The sequence below is a fragment of the Tinamus guttatus genome, unplaced genomic scaffold, assembly GCF_059628265.1.
Source record: "Tinamus guttatus ecotype Peru unplaced genomic scaffold, ASM5962826v1 Tinamus_guttatus_pri_ptg000011l, whole genome shotgun sequence".
NCBI lineage: Eukaryota > Metazoa > Chordata > Aves > Tinamiformes > Tinamidae > Tinamus > Tinamus guttatus.
In genome coordinates, this window is record NW_028288545.1 from 382,783 (window position 1) to 400,748 (window position 17,966).

The window sequence follows — 17,966 nt, forward strand, 5'->3', positions numbered from 1 at the left end:
TATTATCTTGTCAAAAAAGAGATATAACAAATGCTGTATAAAAAGAGGTTGAAAGTTGATAAATAAGTGTCCTTTGAGGCCCCAACTAAAGCTTCCTTTCTTCATCTATGAACAGGTTAGCTCTAATTCAAACAGCTGACATGTCTTTAAAAAAAAGCAGTATGGAAAACATCCATGTATGAGGAGTTCACCGCTTCCAGTAAGAGGAAGAAGGCAATGCTGTACACATTTTAGCTGGAACTGAAGAACAACATCATTCAGCTTCCATATTTTAGGAGCAGTTTAGCTAATCCATTTTGGTTTTTGTGGAATGGCGGACACTTTCACATTTTCTAATATAAGAAAGAAAATAGAGTTCCTAACCTTAGGTGAGGTGTGCCTCATTTTCAGCAGGATCTGGTAATTCAGTGGTTTCCAAAGAGAGTCATCTGCCATGGCCACTGCAAACTGAGCTATGCAGGGTATCAGGTGGGTTGTCACTCGTTCCTGGAACTTCTCATCTCCTCCAAGCATATTTTCTAGCTGTGGAAGTCAAAAAGCATGTAAAATAATTCCAGTCCAACATAAACACTGCCAAGAGTCTTCTAGTATAGGCTTTAAAGTATTTAAGAGTTTGGTTGGAGGGCACTGGTTCTGCAACACCTCAAGAACATACAGAAACTTCATGGAGTGTGTAAGCTCACAAAGAAGATTAAAAAAAACCCTAGTAATTCAGAGCTTTAGGCAGCAGCTAATACAGGCTGTCCCTCCATGACAGTAAATTAATTCCTCCTTTGTTATGAGGTGGGAAAACTGAGGCCTGATACTAACTCAAAAAAGAACCCGATATGAATTATTTTTGTACTTGTGGCAATACCTGATCAACTAGAGGCATCATCAAGGTTTCTGCTCTCTCCTTACTCAGGAAATTCTGGGTGTCAAAGAGGAAGAGTTTATGCAGACAGTTCATGGTGAACTGCAACAGTAAACAGCTCTTTTCGGTGCCATTCTCAGAGTCAAAGAAAGCTTCATCTGTGTGGGCGAGGCAGAGAAGGGGAAAAGATAAATCACCATCACAGGGACTAGAAAGCCTCCCCACAAGCTAGTTATGTTTGTTATGAACATAACTAAAGGAGATAACACATAGTGATTGCACACTTACCACACAATTATAAGGCAGATACTGAAAACCTACCAGTTTTGGAGATGTTGACCTGGTTCAGTGTCTCAGCAAACGGCTTCACCAGATGTCCAGCAAACAGGGTGAAGAGACTCTTGAGCTTGTCTGCAATGCAGTCCGCTAGCCGGTGGAATGTCAGCAGCCTGTCCTTCAGGGTACACTCTGTTTTTGACCAGTCAAAGAGCTGAAAGTGACAGGCAGTGAGTGAGAGACTCTGTTTTTGACCAGTCAAAGAGCTGAAAGTGACAGGCAGTGAGTGAGAGGCTCCTTCCCGTGCACAGGCTCAGGTAAATACAAAGCTGCTGATGGATGGCCAAGCTATGGGCTGACACTGGAGACCGTGAGCACGCTGCTGATGTGCCACAGACACGAGGTGGGAACTTGCCGTACATTCCCCTAACGGCAAGGGAGGGAGGCAGGAGGTCTTGGGGAGGCAGGGCAGTCTCGCTTCACTTGAATTTGCAAACAATATTAAGCTTGCTAAAGAACTGATCCGTTTGCAAAAGTCACTAATGAATTAAAACTGGCCTTGCTGACAATGCAAAGAGCAGATAATCTTACGAAACTCGCCTGGAAGATTCTGGAAGAATCACATTAGAAAGATGACCCCAGTCAGCAAGACAGTCACATATCCCCTGTGACGTTCACACCAGTTCACGGTGGATGTTGTTATCACAAAGATCTTGTGCTGGTGAATAAAATCAACTCACTAAAGCCAAGTGGTGGCTCCCCCTCTGGATTATTTTACTGTGAGCTTTAACAAGCTACTGGTGCAGACGGATCGCATTTGAACTCCTTACCTTGAAGAAGAGGGGTCTGAAAGAAGCCTCGGAAAGTTTTATAACCATACTGATTAGACAGTCGATAATGTACATCTCCGTCTTACCAACTTCCTCCAAATCATCCTAGAAAAATTGGAAAACATAGTTCCAAATTTATAATGCAAGAAACAGAGCTCTCAAAACGTTTCTATTCTGTTTATGCCAGTTAAAGATGTAACTACAGTACTTTACATACATACATATATATATATATATTCAGAACAGAATACTTGATGCCCAAAACCTCAGAGCATGTATGCTCTGAATGGGAACTGTAGCGTTCTTCAGAACGACCAACAGAATTAGTATGTGGAAGCTGCCTGTATTTGTTCCCCTAAAACACCCACCAGGGCATGCTCTGTTCGAAAGTCCAGGGCTTTCAGGAAAAATGCTGTCAGCTCAGACTGGTGTGAGATCAAGTGCTCCTTCTCCATAACCATGATGTGCTCCTTCAGCATGTTCATAAGGGGACCCAAGCAGTTCTGTCAGAACAAAAGCAAAGCCAAGCAAAGACCACTGTAACTGAGAAACGTAACAAGGAAAGTGAATTTTTGTTGTTTTACTCATAAAAATATTATCAATAACTACAACTTTTCATTTAATTATTTTTTTGATTAAAGCTAGAAGAACTTCTGAAAAAGTTTGGTCTCCCCTTCTCCAATCCCAGAGAAGGCACAGTCAAGACTGAACTGTGAGGTAGGACAGCCCAGATGACAATTATAACTCCTAACTCATGTTCCCACGAGATGAAGAAAGGCCTTTGTGAACAAAGTCATCTTGCATGCACTTGCGCTCTAGCATGCCAACAACAGTAACCTGGCATATTCCTCCCAGTTCTAATTTCTCTGTATAAACTTCCTAGTATAAAGAGATATTTCAGAAACAGACACATTTTAAGCACAAGGCAAAAGAATGAAATTCCTCTAACCTTCCTGGTATTTGCAACTTCACTGTAACACTTGGTAATTGCAGGCAAGAGTATTCTGGGTGCAAGCTTTGTAGCGAGGATCGTTTTCAGTGACGTTACACGCAAGCCGATCTGGGAAGCAGGACCAAATTCCACCACAATCTTTTCCAAGCGGACAACCTATGAGGAAATCCAGCTGCAAAAATTAGTATACTTGAAAGCCACCAAGGAAACTTGTTTAAAGTTGTCCTTCAGCACAATTTTCCCTGAAAGCAACTACACAGGCCGCATCATAGGGCCACGTGCTTACATATATTAGTACTTGCAAACACGTGCAGTGACAAGCACACTCAGTGCTGCAAGCCACTGCTCTCAACCAAGAGCCCCTGTCATGAGTGTAAGACTGGAATGCTGCTGTTTGTACCCATGAGAGCACATTAAGGTAGGATGTCTGTGTACAGGATTCTTCAGGACTGCTCCCCGTCCTCAAAATGACAAACTACAATCTGTCAGAGGGAGGAGACTATCACACATCTTACATCTTAGTGATCTGCATGTGGAGGCGAGTAGAACAGTAACAGGTTATAACCTACTTGATGGGATATTCCTGCTTCAGCTTCAGAGCTAGAAAAATAATTACTACCTTTAGCCCCTTCTAGGAGCTGGGCAGTCCAGCCCACTTGAGGTATCTGTAGGACAGGGGCAGCTCACCTGAAGCAAGCAGTCCAAGAGGTAGGGACTGAGGAAGTGCGATAACGTTTCTGCAACCTTCAGCAGAGCTGTCACAGCACTCAGCAAGTAGATCTCACTGGAGACCAGCTCCTTCTTATTTTTTAAAGTCTTCAACAGTGCTGGCATCAGCCTACAAATAGCCAAGAGTACACATGGAGAGGTGAAACAACTGACACTTCGGAGGCACATTTTCAGATCACTAATCCTATCCTTTAAGACTGCAGAGAATTTTCACACGTATACTTCCAAAAAGTTAACTTTCTGTACTCTTTTGCTGTGTTTTGTTTCTTAAAAGCTAATGAAAGATATTAGATGTAGTTTACACCTAATGTACAGGTAGATATAAGATAATGTAGAGGTAGATATAAGATAATGTAAAATACAGGGTTTCCAACTGTATTGCTCATGTTTTTAAATATGATCTACTGTACAGTAAAAATACAGAACACACTTCTCTAAAGCCATAGAGACTGCCTCACTGCACAGCAGCACACTGACAGTTTGCCCAGGAGCCTCACAACCAGGAAGCAACTTGAACATCTTTACTCATATCTATGCAAAACACACATGGGCAGACTGTCACTTAACCTGCTTTCAGGAATGCCTTTTTTTTTTTTTTTATTTATTTTTTCTTAATTCCTCTTGCCTTTAGTTCTGTTAAAGAGACCCCTGCAATACCTTGGAAGCTGAGGTATTGCCTGGGCTTTCAAAGTGCAGGTGACCTCAGCTATACAGAGCAGAGCACTTCCCATCACATTCTTCTCTTCCTTCTCTGAAGATATCAGATCAACGGCAGTTTTCAGAACAGGTATAAATGGCACTGGATTTTCCGTGCCAAAACCTTTGCAGAGTAGCTTGAGGCTGAACAAAGCAGTTTGCCTGTTGATGGCTTGCTCCTCCTCTTCCTCCTCCTCCCTTTTACACTGCACAATTGCAATGAGGTGAGGAACCAGCTCTAGGAGCTGCCGAATCTACAAAGAGAGCAACACGCACGCAAATTAGACATGCAGTTAACAACTTGGGCACTACAAAATAGCTACAGGCAGGCAACCCCATCTTACTGAAGAACTGCCTGCCAAGCTTGGCAGTGGTACCTAATGTCACTAGCCAGAGCACTGCACTCCTACCTCAGCGTCTGCCCTGCTTGGCAAGAGGAGCTGGGTGTTCATCGCGTGGCCTCACTCACCTGGCCCTTCTGCCACTTGGCACGCTGCTGCACCTTGTTGTTCAGGAGCTCCATTGCCTTGCGCCTCACAGAGGGCAGCTGGTTGGTCATGAGGCCTCTAATCACAGGGATGAAGGTTTCTGTCGGCAGCAAGGCATTGACCTACAAGAAAACACAAACATGACTATCCCATTCACTGGGACACAGCAGCCCCAAAGTAAGCCTTAGAGTTAGCAGGTATTGTCTTTCTCAGCAACTTCCCCCTTCTTGTGTCTAAACTGGTTAGCTATCCCTCCTTGCCCTGAAATATTTTTCATGGGGCCCCATGCATGCACAATCCTTCTGATCAAAAAAGGATTTAAAAGAAAAACATGTTTTCTTTTTCCCTCCTTTTAAATTCCATGCAGAAATACAAAGCAGTTTCACTAGCATTAATTAAATCATTTTGAGTTAACAAAGAGAAAAGCTGAGAAACACCATTGTTCCCTATCAGATAATGAGTGAAACAACTGCTTCCAGACAGCAGAGTACTAACTGGAGGAAATCAACATTCCTGGATTTCTTTTTGGCTTCTTCTTTCTAAAACTGTTGGCATCGTATGAGTTTAAATGATGCAACAAGTTGCCTACTATCTAATAAAGATTAGTCATGAGTTAAGTGATATTAATAATATTAATTAGAACACTACAAAGGTTATAATCATATTAATAATCAAAAGCAGAAAAACCCCACTATTAAGAGGGGGCTAATGATACATACTTTATCCAGCATATCATAGGACTTGTTAAGCAAAACCCTCCAAAATTTGGCTGTTGGCTTCTCTGCGTTTCCTTCCACTGAGGATGCCACTGTGTTTATATAACGAAGAACTTCTTCTAATAACCTAGAAAGAAAGAAAGCGCTTTTAGTACATACTAAGGACACCCAAGAAGTTAACTTTATTCCTAGAAAACACAAAATTTCTCAGAACAATAACAAGAAAGAAAAGTGAAACACTTACTGGAGAAGATTAGCAGATCTTTTATAAATATATACTAAGAAAAGACTATAGCAATAGCAAAACTCATATGTGTAGATTAAAGTCTACCAAGTATCCCCAACATCTACCTTAACATCTTACCACTTTAAAAGAAAATCAACCTGGGAATATATAGAATTCTCAAAATGATAATTTAAGAAATGCAGCATTTGATCTGAATCTCACACCTTTTGTCCCTTGAAACACCAGTCAAACCTCCCACAGAAAAAATCACTTGCCATTTTGCATCATGGAAATATTTGTTACAGCCCAATGACTACAATGATAAACTGTGATTACTGGTGGTTTTCTTACACCAATACAGGAGCATGTTGAATGACGACATCCCCCTCCCAAGCAGCAATACAATCTTTTGCTAAAATTTTAAAATTCTGATGAGACTTCATCATCAACAGCATAAAGATTATGGCTGGGCATGTAAATTAAGAGGAAAAAAAAAAAGATGGATAATGGACAGAATTCTTTGATGAGAGTAACCTTTCGGAGATAAAGATCTCGGAGTCAAATTTAATAAACTGATTAAATTGCCTATCACGACTACTGCTGATGATGACATTAAGAGTATCTTTGGAAAAATATTTGGAGAAGAATACTCTAATATAATAATATATTCTAATATAATTCAGAAAGTTTCCTGGATTGCAGTATAAGCTAGAAAGCAGAGGGAGAATGGAACTGATGTAAAGCATACCTCTGTTCCAACTTGCGGAGCTCTTGTGTCTCTTCACATTCAACTACCTGTTTTAAAAAGGAAGCATGAAAATCCCAATTATTAAGATTCTATGCCCTCATTAAGTTTATCTCCCAGCATACATTAAATTTAGTCATTTTGAATGACATGATAATTATGAAATAATAATTTTGAATGAATGACAATTATGAATCTGTCATATTTGCACTTGAGCCGCCACTCTAGAAAAGTCTTAGGCAATATAGTCACAGGAGAAACTACATCCCATGCTGGTGCATGACACTGAGTTGAAACATTTGGGCACTACTCCATTCTAGATCCCCACCCAAATCTTTAGTAATTTTTAATCTTTTCAGGCTTGACAGTATAAGCCCCAGCCCAGACTTGGATTTACACAAATTGTGAGCGACATCTCAGCCTCAGAACCACCGGAAATCCACAGTAGCCAGAATTTCACTTTTCTACTCAATCTGCATGACTGAGGAGTCCCTCTGAAAGAGTCCTATTTCAAGTAATGAACATTGACAAGAAACTTCAAAATTGTGTAAATAAGGCTGTCCGCAGAGGAACACACTCTGTAGTGTATTCCTTTATTCTCCTCTTTGAATATAAAGCCATAATGAAACGCAAGGTAAACTTCATCTATCGTAGGATGGTACAGTTAATTAATATCATTTTAAAAGCAATTACCTTTTTCACAAAGCTCTGAGAGGATAAGAGCTGTGACATGAAGGAGACTGACAAGAATTTGAAATGTCGGAGTTGTTTATCTGAGTGAGACTCCACATTAAAGAGCTGCCCGTCCTGATCTTTCGGCTTCGTCTTGCATGTTCTTGATGTTTTTTGCCCAGGATCATCTGTTAAGTACACATCCAAAATCAATTTGTAACCAAGAGATAACAAGATCTGATTTCGGACTCCAGAACAAAAGTAAATCACAATCAGATGCCTACCAAGGATACTAACAAGGATACAAAATCATGCAAAAATTTGAAAAAAAGATGGTCTAAAATACAGGACATACTTTTTTCATTTCAACAGCTTGAAAGCAGTACTGTCACCCCAGCTGATCGTATGTTTCCCTTATGAATTTTCTTTATTTGTTGCTGCTAAAGCTATGCCACATTGCCTACACAAGACATACAATATTTATGATCCTGCCTCAATTATGTCAAGTATTTGGATAAATACTGTATGTCAAATATTTGGGAAGACTGATCGCAGTGTCATCACCACACTAGTCCCTACCCTTAAAAGAAACAAACCCTCAACACACTTTAAAAGAACAGACTGCAAAGTATTAAATCATATTGTTTTCTTATTGCTCCACTACACGGCAGCAGAAAGAAATGAAGCCTTTTTTTCCTAAAAAAAAAAAAAAAAAAAAAAAAAAAAAAAAAAAAAAAAACCACCCCAAACCCACATGAACCTGACTGGTGGTTCCCGTTATCTTGCTGGCTATGAATAATGCCTTTTATTTCAACTAAACGGCATACTGTACTGACTGAATGAGAAGTACTGTTGATTGCAAATACTCAAAGTAAAAATCTAAAATAACTAATATTACAACAATAATCACATACCTCAACTATATTATTAAAAAAAAAAAAAAGGCGGGGGGGAGAAGCTCATTAAAGAAATTCTGCATTGAAAAATCTGAATTTTCTAACCAGAGGAATAAAAGGAAGGTTCACATGAATTTGCAAGCTCTGTTTAGTGGTTACCTTCTTTGTTCTCTGGCAGCTTTGTCAAGTACTGGATTATTTTCATCATACTCTGGAACTGAGATTGTACATTAAATTCACAACAGATTGAAATCCAAAATTCTGTGTCTGCCTCCAAGACAGCATCCTGTTTAGGTTTAAGGAAAGAAAAATGTTTACTTCAAGACTTAAAAAACAAAAAACAACAAGAAAACCACCTCACCACATACCCAGAGACTTGTTACTGAGTTTGCAAACATGCCACAGGGGGTTGGAGACTGCCAGGATTAACAGCAAGGATAATGGCAGCAAGTTCCTGGAGGGATCTTAGCCCCAGAGCATAGCACAATGCATCAGCTCACTCCATGTACTGAACTGTACCAGAGGGTCCTTGTCCAATACCCTCATCTGCTGCCACAGACTACATGTCCTCAACCTCAGTTAGGGACCAATGGTCAAACAATCCACATTTCATTAAGGATGCCCCTAGCTAGTTCTTAACCTGCTGAAAAATTACCTAGGACAGAGAAAAACAGTTATCTTTTCCCATCATTTTGTTTGGTGCAAGTATTTGATTCTTTAAAGCAGCCAAAAACTTATCATTCTAGGCAAAGACTTGCATTGAAAAAAAAAAAAAAAATCAAGATACTCTAAAGGACTGCCAAGACTGGCACACCTGAGTATCACGCACAAAGTTAGTCAAGAACAGTGAAATTAGCAGGGTGCTCAAAGCTTTGGAAACAAACTTAGCTTTCCTCTCCATTTTTAACTACCCTCTTATGTTTAATTTCAAAAATGCTTTTTAACACACCAGAAAATTAGGCTATGAAGAGTTTGGTGAGAATTTTGCACACATGCACCACCAAAACTTGCCACCACACCCACACCCTACCCTAGGCAGCAGTGAAACGGATCCAGAGACTAAGGGTTGACTTAGCAACAAACTGCTAAGCTGCTAATTTAGTTAAAAGTCTGGAACTGACACCTAGACACAGTGCAGCTTTTAGTGGCTAGAACTACCTAAAGGGATCATGTGTCAATGTGTTTTTAAAGAGAAACCATGATATTTAGAAACACTTGAAAAAAAGGAATCTTGACTCATGTCAGGCTTGTCTGAAAAGCACCCAATAGAAATGGAAGCGCCCCCAGTGCAGCGGCCAGGCCTCTCATAGTGGCAGGGGGCCATGGCAGGCTCGAGGCAGGGTGAAGCTGCCGGTGGGTCACCAGAGAGCAAGGGGCAGCCCAGCAGCCCAGCCCAGCGCTGCGCCGCGCTCTCCCAGCTGAGCAGCAGCTGCAGGTAACGCTGCCTCCTGCTGCCCGGCTGCTCTGGTGCTTGTGCAGGGGCACAAACCCACAAGCTGTGGGATCACTGCGCTCGCTCACTTTACCTCATGGCTACCAATGCCACTACCAGAGATACATGGAAGTATCATCTTCTGCAGCTACAAAAGTAACTACAGACAAAAAAAAACCCATATTTGCTAATTAAACTATCAGCTTCTAGGCAAATATTGTCCTTGTGCTGTACACACAGTAATTTAAAAGGCAGGGGCATGAAGGGAGTGCAAGGAGGCCCGTCTCTCCCAAGGAGGCCGATCTCTAACCTTTTCCGCGCTCGACGTGGCGGTGGCAGTCCTGGTGACATACTGCTCGAAGAGCAGCACCAGCAGCACCCAGAGGAAGCGCTCCTCGCCCACCGTGGCCAGGAGCTGCGCCAGGACGGGCAGGCGGCGGTGCTCGGGCACGTGCGGCAGCGCGTCCACGAACACGCGCACGATCCTGACCACCACCTCCTCCACGCTCCCCGAGGCCTCCGGCGAGTCGCTGTCCTCCGCCTGTTAACAGCCAACAGAGGCAGTTCAAGGATCAGCACGGCCAGGTACAAGTCCTCCCTCACAGGCTCAGCAAAGGAGAGCAAGGGCCTCAGCCCAGCAGTATCAAAACTGCAACCACCAATTAAAAAAAAGGTACTTCAAGAAAAAAAATCTTTACGCTATTAACAGCTTTCCAACACACAGTTCCTATTTAATACCCATAGAAGATATTTCAAACAAAATTCCTCTCCCTCCCCACAAAAAAATCACTTTGATGATGCTGAAACAGTGAGAATGTTTTCACGGCAGGGTAATGCCGCCCACTGTGAAAACTTTGCTTAGTCTGCCCCATCTTCAGGGCCTTGGTTTCTACAGTCTAGTAAAAATTATGCAAGTGAAGTATATGAACTCAGAAGAACATGAAGTCAAATTAGATTCTCCTTACGAGTAATCATTATATGCCCCACAAATACTTTTGTCACAATAACAAGTGATGGCTGCAATCACTTTTATTTATTTATGTTTAATAATTATAACAGTTTGACTTCTTTAACAGAGTCCTGGATGAAAAAAGTAACAGGTACCATTAGAGAGTAGGAAAAGCCTTTTTGTACTTTAAAAAAATAATAATAAATAAATAAATCACGTGGCATTTTTCACACTTAAATCTATAAATGACTGAAAAAAAACATTTGAAAAAAAAAAAAAAAGAACATGTATTAGCTGCAAGTGAAATCTGACTCAAGAAAAACATCCGCTTTGAAAAACATTCATTGCCCCATTTAAAAAAACATTTCTGTTTTGGTTCAAAAATAGTTATCTAAAATGTCCAGATACAACCCTGTCCCCCCACCCCCCTCCAAATAAATAAAACCTAAAAAATACCCTTCTTTCAGATAATAACTATCATTGACCATGACTATCATAATCTGTTTATTATTTTCAATATTTCCTGATACTTCTCTGGTGAAAAAACAAGAGCTTAAAGTACGTTTCAGGTCTTAATAAGGTTCTGCTATGACACTCTATTGACCAAATTATTTGTTAAATTCAGGACCTCAGAAGATTAACAAGTAGTAGTAGTCTTTGCTGAATTCAGAGGTGATTAGACAAAGGCCAGTCTGTTGATACATATTTTAAATCCTAGAATAAGGTAGAGTTCAATTTGTTACTGACATTCTAAAATGCTCTTTTAATTTTAGCAATGATCTTACTGTTGAGCATTTTGTACTCCTTTTCACTAAGTAGACAAATTTACCTGTATAAGAGCAGGAATAATCATCTGCACAGTCTTATTAATTACTTGGAAAGTGTAAGTATCATCCAGACGCAAGACATTTGCTCCCATGAATGTAAAAATGGGCATGATGTTATGGAGTACTTTATCCTGGAGGAAAAAAAAAAAAAGATAAGATTAATTTGTTTTTAGAACATTGTGCTTTTGTTGTCTCCTTTCCTGTATATTATACTGTAAGGCATCTCTACTTCTCCCAAATGTTATTAGACTCCTGTAGAAGAAAGTAATGATTCTCACTATCATCTTCAAAAAACCTCCACTAAACTTATTTCTAATGTTTGGCATCCCCTACAGCTACTTTTTAGGTGACTGCTAGAGTGTTAAACATTAGAGACCTAGATATGCTGCTAAGCAAATAAATGAAGAGTAGAAATTGATAAAAGTAATTTTCAGTGCCATGGCACTGACATGCAAAAAGCAGTTATGGAGAGATACACGATTGAGGCACACAGCTTCCAGTGATTTTTATCATCTTACCCCTGACCTCTTCTGTGAAAAGCAATCGCATCCACATTAAATTTTGGCTTTTCTGGGTCATGAGCATAACCCACAATATCAATTGTGGTTATGACTCGTATTAGTGGTGTGACTTGTATTTGAATTTTCTAATATTTTAAATATTTCATTTTAAAATAGAAAATCCTATCAAAGCCCTAATTAGGGAGGAAAAAAAGTTGGATTTCCAGATTCTGTAAATATATTTTACTGCTGTTATAAATACAAAGCAAAAGAATTCTACTTAAAATGATTAGTATATAGTCAAATTTCAATCTGCAGATGAAAAGTCTGTTTCTCAGTCAATTACAACCAAACTTTGCTTTATCATCAATTAAAAGTCTATTTCTCAATGCAGTATAAGCTGGGAATTTGTAAGAATACTTATATTGTTGGGCCAGGTGTTTTCCGTCTTTTGCATTCAGGGAAAAGAAAATCTTTTGCAGCAGGGAAAAGAAAATATACCAAAGGTTTAACCAGAACAGGAAGGTGAGACATGAGGTTCAGATACTACTTACAGGAAACATGCCAGCAACAGCACCAAGGAGGAGCAGGGCATGGTGATGCGTCTGGGGCATTTTAGATATCCTGATGCACTGAACTATCAATTCCACATTGAATTTTTCTTTATCAAGGGCATCTGCAAGGAAAGCAAACAAACAAGCAAAAAAACCCACAAAAACAAAAACTGCAATTAATACACACCTTAGTGGTTAATCACACAATAATAAAGAGTACACTCAGTCACTGGTTTCTGTTTGCAGATTAGACCTAAGTGAGCTACAACAAAATGACTAACAGGGCAACTCACACATGCTGTGGAGGAATGTGTCTTTCCAGAACAATACACTATAGACACACACAGAAGACAATGGTCAGACATCACTGTATCAGTGCAGAAGTGGTGAGAAAATAATCTAGAAAGGGTCTGGCAGTTTTACCTGTTGGAATCTTGCTACTATCTGAAGACAGTTTCTGACAGATGTTTAGCAGGCAGCTGAGGATTAGCTGCTTTGTATATTCCATATTTTCTTCTTCTGATGCTACAGGTTCCAGACATCTACACGTTAAGAAAAAGTGAAAGGAGATGGAAAAGTCAGTAGACTGCACATTAAAAATACAAATAAGAAACTGCAATATTGTTGCTACAGAAGTTCTAAAATGAGGCTTCTAAAAAGTAAAGTGTCTACACCCAAAACATCTGCCTTTTTCTTTTTTTTTTTTTTTTGCATTCAAATACATCAGCTGGTCTAAAAAAAGAAAAATGACCTTTAGCAAAACTCTGTTTTAGCAAAGCTAAAGCTCTTTAGCAAAGTTCGGATGATTACCCGCCATATTATTGCCAGTTAGTGCAAACACACAATAAGAAAACAAACAAAAACAAAAAAATCCCCCACAAACAAGAAAGCTACCCAGTCTACGCATAATCTGATAAATGCCTAAAGACAGGACAACCAGGAAATAGCAACCTTACGTTCACATCACTTGATTTACCTAAATTAAATGCAAGTAAAAAAGGCAAGTCACAGAATAGTGCTACAACAACAGGGAAAGGAGCCCATATCCTAATGCTTCAGATTCTTGGCTGCAGAAGAGATCAAAAACGGACTCCTGTTTTAGGAGGACGCCCTTACCGGCTCAGCAGGTTAAAAAGCGGAGGCACCAGCACCTGCGGACGTTTAAGTTTCTTCTTATGCTGCAGTAATTCCAGAATAAGCATAACCCTCTGCCAGCTGAAACTGCTCGTTTCTGGTGCCAATTCTGCATCTTGGGGCTTTCTGCAAAAAGATGAGAAAAGCAATCAGGATAGGCATCTCCAGAACCAGGCAAGAGCCTAGTAGGCATCTTCATACAGCTACATCCCTCACTGCAAGGACAGTAGCAGTGTGCAGGCTTCTCACTGAAGAAAGAGCAGGTTTTAAATGCGAATGGAGAGGACTGGTGTAACACGTGGGGGCAGTGGGGCACGGGCAGCCTGCCTCCTGCACATGAGGTCTGCCCTCTGGAGCAGACTGCCATGGGGAGAGAGGGAGGGGCAGAGGGCGTGCGGGGAATCTGCAACTGGTCATGGTCAATAATGGTCAAAACAGTGACCAGAACGGCCCAGGAGCGTCCAGAAAATTTACATCTTCTCAACTACCGGATATCCAGGCAGCAAGTGCAGTTGTGAGCATACTCCGACAGACCAAGTTTATGGTGGATCAGGCTAACGTGCAGTGACCCTTAAAGGAAGCTCCAGTGAGGAAAGGACATAAGAACAGCCATTCTAGGTCAAACCAAGAAAACCAACCCAACATCCTGTTTCCACAGTAGCTGATAGCAGGTGCTTAAGGAAGAAAGTAAGTAAATTGTATGAAACAGCTCTTTCTTTGTACAGAGAGGAAACAAGATGAAAAAATCTGGAAGTTATTACATTTACTTTTTTAATTGAAAGAAAATGCTGACTTTTGACTGCTAGCAACATTTTGAGGCGCACCTTAAAGATTTCACTTGTGTATACAGTAATTTGTCCATTAATCTTTATTATTAATGAAGTTTAATGCCTTCAAAAATTAGCCTTGTCCGACTTTGTCAAGTCGGATTCTATGATTGCAAATGCCAACATAAGTTCTGGGAGAGGAGCTGTTTTTGTTTTATTTTGTTTTTATTTATTTTTTCCTGTTTGCTTGTTTTCTTATTTAGGACTACAGTTCCATCAGCTCTCAAACAGCAACCCAGACAGGCTTTCTCCTACCACAAGTAACTCAAGAGTTATTTTACTCTGTGTAAGGGGAGAAGGAAAAAAAAAAAAAAAAAAAAAAAAAAAAAGAGAGATTCTAACACTTTCAATACAACCTATGAAATGCAGTAAAACAAGTGGAGTTTTCAGACCATAAAGAAAAACACTTGGGGATCTCTAATCATTTTACCTCTGCTGCTGCATCTTCTGCCGTCTAGTTTGCTGAACAGTGGTCAGACTTTTGGTTTTCTCAGGAGGCTCCAGTTCTGTGACAATCTGCTCAGCACACACCGAAATCTGAAACACAGAAAACAACAACCTGCAATGAACTGTGTCCTACCACACATCTACAGGGCATTTGTGTTTTAAATAGGCCTCATTTTTAAACATATGGATATGATCGTCCACATGTTCAATGCAATCTCTGAACGCTCATCCTACTATACTTTTCTTACAGCAAAGAAAATGAGGATGTGATTTCTAGTCCATGTAATACGATAAATTGATAAAAAAAGCCACAATTCATGTATCTCAGCAAGAGTTTTCCAACAACAGGAAACAAGCAAAAAACAGACAAACAATTCCCTCCATTTGTTTCCCCCCAGCCCCCCCAAAAAAGCAGATTTTATCCAGAAAAGATTCTCCTGCAGCCTACTCCCTAAACATTAGGCACTAATTTCTGCTGAATTCATTCTCACAGTGTAACAAACTAACCTTTGATATATCACTTCTAGATGTATATCCTAGAAATACTGTAGCTGAACAAACTTTTCATGTCATTCATGCAATTACATTGTGACCTAAATTACTTTCAAGCTATGAGTAATACAAAGAATGACCTTGACTAATTGCAGCAATACAGAATTTGGTTGCAGCAACAGTAGTTTGAACGTACTTCTGTTTTTTAGAATCTACCACTTACCCCTTTAAACACACTGCTTATTGTCTGGGCACAAAGTGGGTTTTTGCAGTTCAACAGCAAGTCAAACAACACTTTCAGCAGTTTCTGTTGTACTGTTCCATCTGACACAGCCGCAAAGAACGGCTTAGTTATCTACAACAGAGAAGAAGAAAAATGATTTGAGAGAACTGCTGTAAAAGGATAACTTAAAATTGCAAGCTATGCAAGGTTATGCATGATGCACGCCAAGTCATATATGCATGCTTACATTTAGTAAGCATTTGTATATTGCCTAGGTCTTTATATACGTGGAGGAACGTTTACATGCCAAGAACATACTTCTGAAAAACGTAGACATCTCAGCACTCTATTTTTTCCCCCCCACACACCTTGGCTGATGAGTGGGAAACAACTTGCTGTTGCCCAATTTTTATAAGGATGGAATAAAACCTGGCTAAAGGATAACATGCATTTGTGACCTCCTTCAAATAAGATTATTTCTCACCTACTGCATTTTCTTGACAAATTTTCCTCAGTATAAAGCCATGAAGTAAAGCTTCTGCACAACTGATAAAAACTAAGGGCTCTGGAGCAGCAGTATCTGCAGGCCTTGACACCAGTTTTGACCTGCATCTGCAAGCAAATACTTTTTTTTTTTTTTTTTTTTTTTTTTTTAAGTACAAAATATAAATAAAGCAAACAGCAATTTCTTCTTCAAGCAAGCTTAATAAAAAGAGTTTTGCAGCACCTATTTAAACGTTTTAAATCACTATAGAGAACTTGAACACAGGTACAGCTCAAATGCTATGGGCCTCTTAACATAGAAATAGTCTTTCTAAATCCAAGCCCTAACACTGGCATCTTTAAATATAAAAATAAATCAAAGACCTTCCAGAAAGCCACACCTGCTCAAGTGCTGTAATCTGGAAAGGTGGAATTTCTTTGTAGACTTTATTGGCAGCATGTAGACTTTTGATAAATAAATCCAGACTCTGCTGATTCTTGGACAAGAGAGTTGCTGAATGTTCATCGTATTTTCCAAGGATGAGATGCAGGAGAACAACTTCATCTTTCAACATGGCTTCAGGTTCCTTCAAGACCTTCTCCAGCAAACGGTCTAGGGCAGGCAAGAGATGAGAAAGAATCATCTGCCAATGAAAAAAAAAAAAAAAAAATCAAGAGAAGTTACCTTCTTATGCATTTTGTTTTAGCAAGCTTCCAATACCTTAACTGTGTTCTACTGCAACACACCTTCCCTTTAATTGTAGGTTAACATCTAGAAATAAAATTAATTATGCAAATAGCATTTCCTATTAGGTTACAGTTCTATATAGAAAAAGTCTATATATTCACTGACATGTAATCCAGATAACCAATTTATTCTGGAAGAATTTTCTTTTGAAACCACCTTTTTGAATAACATGAAAGGAATTTCTTTCCTCTAGTGCAAAATTCTGCAGCACAAACATTCCTTGATGGAGTATCAAAATGTTTTATGTTTCACTAAATCATACTTTGCAGAACTAGAGCACATTATTTGAGGTGTTAACTTAAATAAATGTATCACTTATAGAATGTTAAGCATTAAGTGCATTCCTCGCAGATAAAAGCAGATGTCAACATTAACTGCATTTAATGCAGTGAGGAAAGGTAACTACCCCATAAAACAAGTGTGACACTGGAAAGGCTGCACTCACCTCTCCGTGGACTTCACAAAGAATTTTCATTAGATTTCTTGCAACATATGATGGGCAAGTAGGGTTTTTTACATTATCTAGCAGACTTTCCAAGGCTTCAGACAGTTTTTTCTTCTGGGATTTCTGCTTTGTTTGAGGTGCTTCAAACACAAATAGACTTCCCACAATCTAGTTCATTAACAAAGTAAAAATTAAGTCGCATATCTTTATAACAAAATTTTGTTTGTTGGTTGTTTTTTTTTTTTTTTTTTTTAACATCCATCTACTATGGCACACAAATACAAGCACCTTAGAGGATGTTAGGAAAATGATATTTGAAGAACACCATCACAAAAGAAACCTCCCAAAAGCACATGTGTGATAAAACACTGGGGATGGCTCTTCAATCCATAAATAAGGAGGATAATTCCTACAGGAAAGGGGCATGCAAGACTTTACTAACCCTGTATTTTACTTAGTGGCAGCAACCTTTCTGGCACACTGTCAGCCACTATCACAATTATTGTTCCTGAAAGCACGGCTACTGCTTGAGCAATCAGAAGAATTTGCTAACATAACTTGAATACAAACTACATCAATCACATGCAGCCGATTACATTTTGCAAACAGAAAAAATGTGACGAAGCTTCTCCTTCATTTCATTTCTCAATATGGTAGTGGATATATCAACTCTCCTTGTTTTTTCAAGTGAAAATCACTACCCTTTCTTCTACATTCTAGTTTGGCTGACACACACACATTAGTGTGTCTTTCCACTTCTCAAGTTTCTCATCATCTAAAGCATCTAAATGAATCATCTTCCTTTGAAGTTGACTAAAGCCTGACA

At 39.5% G+C, this 17,966-nt stretch overlaps 1 protein-coding gene across 1 annotated transcript in view; it reads right to left on the bottom strand.

The window, feature by feature from the left end:
• The window catches only part of HEATR1 (HEAT repeat containing 1), a 37,249-nt gene that overhangs the window by 861 nt on the left and 18,422 nt on the right, over positions 1–17,966 (bottom strand). Inside the window, exons 21-42 of the mRNA XM_088522881.1 lie at positions 17,141–17,308; positions 16,349–16,591; positions 15,465–15,596; positions 14,733–14,839; positions 13,458–13,601; positions 12,765–12,883; positions 12,342–12,463; positions 11,290–11,418; positions 9,822–10,052; positions 8,239–8,365; positions 7,205–7,371; positions 6,515–6,561; positions 5,544–5,667; positions 4,806–4,946; positions 4,298–4,590; positions 3,599–3,749; positions 2,909–3,067; positions 2,328–2,462; positions 1,960–2,064; positions 1,175–1,343; positions 857–1,011; positions 364–522 (exon numbers count right to left, since the gene is read on the bottom strand). Of these exons, the coding sequence (XP_088379007.1) occupies positions 364–522; positions 857–1,011; positions 1,175–1,343; positions 1,960–2,064; positions 2,328–2,462; positions 2,909–3,067; positions 3,599–3,749; positions 4,298–4,590; positions 4,806–4,946; positions 5,544–5,667; positions 6,515–6,561; positions 7,205–7,371; positions 8,239–8,365; positions 9,822–10,052; positions 11,290–11,418; positions 12,342–12,463; positions 12,765–12,883; positions 13,458–13,601; positions 14,733–14,839; positions 15,465–15,596; positions 16,349–16,591; positions 17,141–17,308 (3,327 nt within the window). The remainder of the gene's footprint in view (positions 1–363; positions 523–856; positions 1,012–1,174; positions 1,344–1,959; positions 2,065–2,327; positions 2,463–2,908; positions 3,068–3,598; positions 3,750–4,297; positions 4,591–4,805; positions 4,947–5,543; positions 5,668–6,514; positions 6,562–7,204; positions 7,372–8,238; positions 8,366–9,821; positions 10,053–11,289; positions 11,419–12,341; positions 12,464–12,764; positions 12,884–13,457; positions 13,602–14,732; positions 14,840–15,464; positions 15,597–16,348; positions 16,592–17,140; positions 17,309–17,966) is intronic.